Source organism: Brassica oleracea, chromosome C5 (genome assembly GCF_000695525.1).
Source record: "Brassica oleracea var. oleracea cultivar TO1000 chromosome C5, BOL, whole genome shotgun sequence".
Classification (NCBI taxonomy): Eukaryota; Viridiplantae; Streptophyta; class Magnoliopsida; order Brassicales; family Brassicaceae; genus Brassica; species Brassica oleracea.
This window is the reverse complement of record NC_027752.1, coordinates 39,354,467-39,363,153: the sequence shown is the minus strand read 5'-3', so window position 1 is coordinate 39,363,153 and position 8,687 is coordinate 39,354,467. Positions and strand designations below refer to the sequence as shown.

The following is an 8,687-nucleotide window of genomic DNA, read 5'->3' as shown; positions in this document are numbered from 1 at the left end:
TAGCAAGATTGACACGCGTAGACTCAAGGACCTTCAGTGATGTCCAAATCAGGGGGAGTAATGTGTGTTGTACTATTTTTCCTTTCTCTGGTTTCCCTTTTTACCACATTGGGTTTTGGGTTTTCCGGGAGAGGTTTTAATGAGGCAACATTAGCATGTTACAAACCCTATATGGTTATGGCATCCAAGTGGGAGTGTTATGAATCATGAAGTGGATGGTTCATAACCTAGACCATACAAGTTCAAGACTAGAGCCCATTGGGGGTTTACATCCAGCCACATGGAAGACCCATTCAACCTTATGTCTTTATGAGTTTGACCATGTCATTATGTAGAGTATCTTTGTAATCAATTCTCCATTTGACTCCACCTTGTATGAACCACTATATATAGTGGTGTAAGTAATAAAAAATATACAACACATTCTCACAAATCTTCTATCAAATTTATCAAGTGGTTGTTTTTTACCAAAAAATAATAATATTATTCTTGTTTGTTTGTATAGATGTTGTTATTTTTTATTCTATTTTAACACCGTATAGATGTTGTTAAAGTGAAACATTTCCTTGGGTCAAAATCAAAAGCTGGAACTGGTACGACATATATATAAATAATTAAATGAATAAATAAATAATTAAATAATTAGGGTGATATGATAATGAAATAAGAAATTAGTAACAAAAATATTTATTACAAAAATAGAGAGTAAAACTTGTCAGTGTCTTTAGATCAGCTACGTCCCTCTTCTTCTCCCCATTCTTTTGTTCTTCCAATGTGTAATACTTGTATTGTAACTGAAAGTTGTTTCAAAGAACCCAAAAACATATGATCATTTGTAATCAAAGAGAACCCAAACCTCGAGTATTACATCACAGTAATACTAGTTTTGAAACAGAAAAATAAACCTGAAATCACATATGATTGATTGTCTTTGATCCTCACTTATAATACGTTTAGCTATCAAAACTTAATTAGTAAAACATATTCAGTCTGTTATAGTGCGCGAGATTACCTTATGATAACGTAACGTTTGATAACGTAACGTTATAAACGACTGTTTTCGGCAGATAACGTTATAAACAATTATATATTTGGGTAAGTTTGTTTGTTCCTTTGAATTTAAACGGAAATTTATCCTATGGCTACTTTAAAAATGAATGAGAATCAAACTATGTTTTTTCTGAACTTACCACGTTCAAATATTCTCGAAGTAAAAGGAAAAGAAACAGGCTCAAGTATCCAAGTAGCTTCGGAGGATAAAAACTACACATAGGTTATATAGCTTACAGGCACATCTTATCGAAGAAAAGGAAAAGACGATAATAAAGTCAACAACTATTATTATCTTTTGTAATTTGTAAATAGGTGTCTAACTAATTTATGTTAAAATATTAAAATAAAATTATTATCAGTAAAGATACACAAAACCGTTAGGAATTAAATGGTCTGAATCATTCTCACCCACCAACTTTTTTTTTTTTTTTTGTCAAACCTTTCGTAGATAATTAGTTCTTAGAACCAGTGTTTACAAGAACCAAGGAGTTAAGGAAAAGTTCAAACAGAGCATCCTTTGTTAGCCGATCAGCTTCTACATTACAACTCCGAGATACAAACTTAAAGGAGATAGAGTTTAGGGAATCACTCAACACTGATGTCATGGAGTATCCCTTTCAAAGCAATCACCGACTTGTTTCCAGTGATAAGAGAGATTAGACACTTAGAATCTGAGAAACAGATCATGTCTTGAATTTCGGAAGACACAGCCTCTTCTATGGCTGTCTTGAGCGCAAGAGCTTCAGCCACAAGTGCAGATGCCACAAATTGTCGTGGAGCTGAACCTGTAAAGCGTATTACCCCGTTAGGCTCCAAACAGATTCAGCCCAAGCCTCCTTCACACGAAGAGCTGTTCCATGCTGCGTCCGAGTAGCATTGGTGTGCAGCTGGGTTTTGTTGAGGTTGTGCCTCACAAGGCGTGTAGTCTTTGGTTGAAACAGGGTTCTGTTTTGCGATTTGGCTATCTTGCCATTCTTTTGCACTTCTAATCGCTTTCAGTAGTACCTCTGTTTCCGAGAAAGACTTTTCCTCAAACAAAAGCTGGTTTCTAATTGTCCATAAAACCCACATGATCGATGGGTATAAGGGGAGCTCGAGACCCGTAGGTGGTAGATTTTGAAGCCGCGTGCACTGATGTAGGAGGTCTCCCATCGACGACCCTGCATTGATACAAGGTACATGTCACAAGGGAGCCAAATTCCAAACATTCTTAGCAAAAGGACAAGAGAACATGACATGTAGTGTTGTTTTTGCGCCTCCACATCTCTTACATTGCCCTTCCACCTGAATACCTCATTTTTTTAGCGAGTCCCCTACTGCGATTGCATCATTCTTCAGTTTCCATAAAAAGTGCTGCAATTTGGGGGAGCAGTTTACATTCCAAATGCATTGCCTCCATTTGAAATCATTCTGGTTGTTTGGAGCGTTGAGCTTTGCCACGGCATAGCCCGTCTTCGTAGTGTACTCGCATGTTCTCTCCAGTAACCACACCCTCTCATCTTTCATTGAACAGGAACTAGGAACTAGTTTCAAGATGAGGTCTTCGTACTGAGGCAATAAGCTTCTAATCTTCCGTACGTCCCAAGTAACAGAGTTAGGAAGCATCAGCTCATTCACTCGTGCCTGTTGGGAGAGAGCTGTGGTAGGGCCTATTGGACAGAGATGTTGCGACGTCGAGAGCCATTTGTCGTGCCAGATACTGATAGATTTGCCATCTCCCACAGCCCATCCTAGCCCTTTCTTTATTACTTCTCGGCCAGCCAAAATGCCACGCCACCCGTGTGAGGCAGAGTTTGGGGAAGAGCATTCCATAATCACTTCATCTCGACAATATTTGTTGAGTAAAGTCTGGCCTAGCAGCGAGTCTGGATTTTTGAGCAATCTCCATGTATGCTTCGCTAGCAGGGCAGCATTAAAGACTTCAATTTCCTTAAAGCCAAGTCCTCCAGCGCTCTTCGGTAATGTGAGTTTATCCCATGAGACCCAGTTCATTTTCCGGAGATCCGGCTTCACATCCCACCAGAACCGAGTGAAGACGGACTGAATTTGCTTACACAAGGATACCAGTAGCTTGAAGCATGACATCGCATAGGTGGGCATCGCAGCCAATACTGACTTTAGCAGCACCATTTTCTCCGCTCCGGACAGGAATCTCGACGTCCATCCATGCGCCCTTTGTCTGATCCTGTCCACTATGCTCGCAAAGATGTCTCATTTTTTCCGTCCGAAATGCTCCGGTAGTCCAAGATACTTCCCAATTCCACCTTCATTAGGAATATTCAGCTCCGTTTTGACCCTTCTTCTTGCTTCTGAAGAAGTTTTCGAGGAGAAGGTGATGGTCGACTTCTCATGGTTGATACACTGCCCGGATGCAAGTTCGTATCTGCGGAGGATAGAGAGGAGTGTTGCACAATTCGCTGCTGTAGATTTCCCAAAAAACATCGTGTCGTCCGCAAACAAAAAATGATTGATCGGAGGACAGTTTCGTGCTATTTTTATACCAGGGAGCGCACCCACCAACCTCTATTTAGAGCTCGTTGGCATAACTTTATTCATTCGTTGTCGTCAGTTGAAACATATGGAGTATAATAAATCAACATTATATACATTATTCATTTTAAATCACTTTATTTCAAACATGTTCATTTTTCCCCACGTAACAATATATAGCAGCTTGTGTTCTCTATGGAATTCTCGAGGCCGTTCGCAAATATTGTCAACATGTGTCTATATTTGTGAAAGCTAAGCGAGCCCTACACACATATTGTTGAGGTCACTCGTAACTATTAACAAACGGGAAGACAAATCATGACCAAGCAAAAATTATCGTGCTTTCTTTTTACTTATCTTTATGCAAATGTCGGAAATTTCATTGACCTTTTGTGTTCTTATCGGCTACGAATGTAAAACTGCGTAGATAATTCCTTCCATTTATGGTAGAATTTTCTGTGTTGGGGCAAAAATAGGGGTTGACCATATATTTCTTGTTTGGATAGAAATAGACGCACACATGTAACTTTCTTGTATAGAGACATGCTATTATGATATAGTTGTTTTGATTTTCTTACATTTATAAGATAAATCTTCATAGTATTTTCTTATCTCAACATCTATATATTAATTAGCTTAGTTTGATACAAGAAAAACTATTAGGATCGGATAAGATAGAATTGTATTAGGATTTAGGTGTCGAATTGTAGTCATTATCGCATTATTTCTTTAGTAGGATATATATCATTCTCTATTCAACATCTATATATATATATATATGTGTGTGTGTGAATCTGATGAATCCATCAATTTAACTATCCTAATCATAAGTTCATAACATTTTTTTTCTGAAGCGATCGAGTATGATCTTGTAATCATATCTAGAATCTAGATATTGTGCTTGTCCTCTACAATGACTGAAATTTGTACCCAGTCGAAACCAGTAAACATATAAAAGCATATATAATGTATATATTGGGCAGTATAAAATGTGATTTTACGTGAATTTTAAGCATTGATACTCTTACAGTCTTACGTACCTGCAAAATCACAAAACAGTAATGCAGAATCACTCAAGTTTTAGAGGGTATAAAAGAGATTCGAGCCTTGTGTATATAAGCCAGGATCTATTTGTTTATTAAGACTTTTTAACTAGTTTGTTTATTAAGACAATCCAGAGAAAAAAACATATACCGACATGCAGCTTACACCTTCTCATCAAAGAGGCCTTTTGATGGCTATATTGTTTATAATATTTTTATATCTGTGGCAGTTCATTAAATTAACAAGTCACGGTAATGCATTGTCGTTTTTAAAATTACTTGGAGGTGACTACTCAAGTATACGAGAAGACACTTAAGTCAGTTTTTTTTTTTTTTTGATCAAATACTTAAGTCAGTTTTTAAGATGTTAAACTGATTATAAAATCAAGAGAAAGTACAGAGGAAAATGTGGCTTAACAGTATCTGAGATCTAGCAAAGGACAAATGGGTGTGAGCAATCATTAAGTTTCTCTCTGGTGATCCTCTGAAAATTAAATTTTAACTAATAAAAAAATGCAAAACGCATTTTCCCACATGACAAACATACGTAACTACGTTCGTGTAATGTGTGGATACAAGCGATAAATACACACAATGTATTGTATGATTAGATGTGAATATGTATGCGAACGTGCATGTGTAAGTATTAAGTTTGTACTTGGAGGCGTGGAGCATGTATAGATTTTTGTATAGATTTTGGCTATAACCCGTGGGTTATAACTTATAAAACCCCCAGAAGAAGGTTTTACTTTTTGTTAACTTTTTTTTAACAAACTTTTTGTTAACTAAAGTTAAAAAACAAAAAAAAACTTTTTGTTAACTAAAGTTGAAATTTGGAATTTTTTAAAATTAACTAAACCCCCATTATAATTCAGAAATTTTAAAATATATAAATATTCCGCTCATATTATTGAATTAAATATACGTTATTGATAATTGTTTGTAAATTGGTATCCTATATCACAATGTACTAGTGGTCATGTGCTATGATGACGCATGTGTTGGATTATTATTGTTATGCCACCAATTGTTTTTTATTTTTATTTTTCTCATAGTTATACTGTCCTAATGCCTAACGCCTTGCTGCTAAATTGTCAATACTTATATATACTATGATATTCGGTATTTCATATTTAATCTTCAACAACGAAATGAAAATAGACTTTGATTTTCCAGGCTCTATCCGTAGTCATAGTCAACAATTACTCTTACAAGTTGGGGCCATAACAGTGCATGTAACTTCGAATTTGATATCCAAAGAGATGTCGCTATGGGCAGAAAAGCCCAGCCCAACACGAACCTGAAATAAATCCATCTACTGAAAGCTCGAATTCAAAAGAATCGAAAGTATGAAATGGTAGCTGAAACTGAAAATAAAACTTGTGAAATGTAAATAAAAGTTGAAATTAATGAGATCTATAGAAAAGGATTACAGAGATCAAACGACACATTTTATTCACTTTTTCCACTAATGACATCATGATAGTTCTTCCCACTACGGAGATTCTGAGTCTGCATTGATTTCATCTATAGATTTGTTTTTATTGACACACCAATTAATGACATCACCAATAAATATTGCATCAGTGAAGAAAAATATATCAAAAGCTTTTTCATGTTTTTACTGAATTTTATACTGTGAGCCATAATAGAAGGGCTTAATCGCGGAAAAAAATGTGTGAATTAAATAAGACGGATTAGAAGAAGAAAAAGATTAAGCATTGAGAGTTACAGAAGACTTGACTGATGATGAAATGAATCTCATTACTTCCACCAATTGAAACATCTCAGTGCTAGTTCAATTCCTCAGGGAGTACCAAACTCCTCATTTTCTGTTTTCAAAACAGAACTTAACCGGATAAATCTCAGTACTAGTTCAATTCCCAAATCAAGCAAAACCAGAACGGTTAACCATACCAAAAGAAAAACAACGATTCATTTTTTTTTGAACACCTAAAAAAAAAACAACGATTCACAAAGCATGTTTTCTACTCCTTACATTACGAGACACACGATCACAAAAAACAATCACTTCTCAATGTATCCTCAAAGACACCATCAAATTTTTAACATCACATCGGATAAGTAACACTGGAAACTAAACAAACTCACTGCCCACACGAAGATAGTTTCCAACACTTTGAAGCCTAAACATAACTTGCTGTAAAAGTATGACAATGTTTAGTAGGACGGATTCTGGTAAGCATCTCTAGCACGAGAGTAGCAAACGTAATAGAACTGAGAGACGATAGCGGTGAAGAGGGTAAAAGCAGCACCAGCGGCAAACACACCTCTCCTTATAACTTCACAGCTTGGCGGGTTTTCGATGTTCCACATCGTTCTGTATTGTGTGTGGTACGCGTTTCTGATTGATGCAGCAAGCAAACATACCTCAGCGACCAGGAAGAATACCCTGCAAGAGAATAGTAATAAAAAGGATCAAACCACAATCTGAAAATTATAAAGACTTATATGGGGAAGAGTTGTGTGTTGGTTACCAGCAAATGAGGAAGAGAAGGAGGGCACAAGCTCTTGAACCGCCGGGGTTAAGGGACTTCCCACAGCAGAAGCAACGGCTAGCACTCATGATAAGGACTTGGCTTATAAAGAGGAGAAGGAACGCACCAGCTCCATAGCTTGTAGCAATGTCCGTGCCGTACACACAGTACTCATATGTCTTCTCAGTGTCCGTTACAACTTTTCCCTGTCAAAACAAAGCCTACTTTTGTATAAACCGCTTAAAAGAACATAAAGAAAAAACTCTGCAGAGCCAATACATACTATTAATAAATTTTAAGCTCTGTAGAAAATTCTAGGTCATGAATCAAAATCATGCATCTGTATCCTTCCAAGTTTATCTAAAAATGATATAATTCTATAGTACTGCTTGTTCACACTTGGCATCCAACAGTTTCTTGAATAGAGAACAAACAAGGCTGTGGAGTTTCAAGAACTACTTAGTCGAGAGATTCTCAAGATGAAATAAACCAAAACCTATCAACTAAGGAAGAATTCAGAGAGGAGAGAGTATGGGACTTACGACACTTCTTCTCTGCTCGGCGGCAATGGCTAAACCAACGGCGATGAGATCGAGGATGAACACAATTATGACTACGAGCTTCGAAGCCATTGATGATTTCCTCAGAGCTCACTCTCTCTCTCTCAAGTAGCTTTCTGATGAGTTGGTCTTTCTTTCTTTCTTTCTCTTGAAGGTACAACAAGATGGATAACCGTTGACAATAAATGTTGTTTATTTAGTAAAAGAAAGGAGTTATAAGAATGATCAGAGAATGAAAAGTCGGGATGGTCTCTCTCCTCTCCTAGAGAGAGAGTTCTCTCTCGTTTTTCTTCTTCTCTTATCAATTGAAAAAATCTTTGAGAGAGGTTAGAGATTGTTTGAGAGTGAGAGACATCATCCTTTTAGTTCTCCGGCTTCGGTTCAACCGACCGGATTTTGTCTCCGGCGTTCTCGCGTTCTCCTCCGGCGTTGGACGGCTGGCTTTTGTTTCTGGGTGGCGGTGGCTTCCTCAGTTCCGCTTCGCCGGCTTTTGTCTCCGTGTCATGCCCCTTTGGTGTTGACGGCGGCTCTCACCGGGATTATCCCGGTTTCTTTTGACCGGCGTTTCTGTTCTTCCCCTTTGCAATCGACTCTCCTTCCTCGGTTTCGATGTTCGATGGTTGAGGGATGATTGAAGACGATTGATTCTATTGGAAACGTGAGTCTGTGTTTGACTCGATCAAGCGTAAAGATGGTTCTGGTTGAGCATCTTTCGTTTATCCCGGTTGTCTGATCTCTTCTTCTTCAAGCTTTTTGTTTCAATCGGTTCGACTCTCGTTGGTTTGAGTTCGTTGTCTCTCGATTGGAACTTCATCAAAGAAGAAAGATCCTTTGGCTCGTGAGGTTATGGGTAGATCTCACGCTCAAGTTTCAAGCACCTTCAATTCTGTTATCGCTTTCGTTGAGGTTTTTTGAACGAGATCCTATTCCGGTGTGTTTCCGGTGGATCTGCCGATTAGACCTTCGCCGGAATCGTTCTGCTGGCTGAAGATCGGTGGTGACTCGCATGGTGGACACGTGTCCCGGCCACGCCAAATGTTAAC

At 37.8% G+C, this 8,687-nt stretch overlaps 1 protein-coding gene across 1 annotated transcript; it reads right to left on the bottom strand.

Moving 5' to 3' along the window:
- Window positions 1–6,521: 6,521 nt before the first annotated feature.
- On the bottom strand, window positions 6,522–7,938 carry LOC106343747. The gene is made up of 3 exons (XM_013783044.1): window positions 7,627–7,938; window positions 7,085–7,290; window positions 6,522–6,999 (listed from the first exon to the last, which is right to left on the bottom strand). The coding sequence occupies exons 1-3, from the start codon at window positions 7,714–7,716 to the stop codon at window positions 6,768–6,770; spliced, it is 528 nt and encodes a 175-aa protein (XP_013638498.1). The 5' UTR covers window positions 7,717–7,938; the 3' UTR covers window positions 6,522–6,767.
- Window positions 7,939–8,687: the final 749 nt, after the last annotated feature.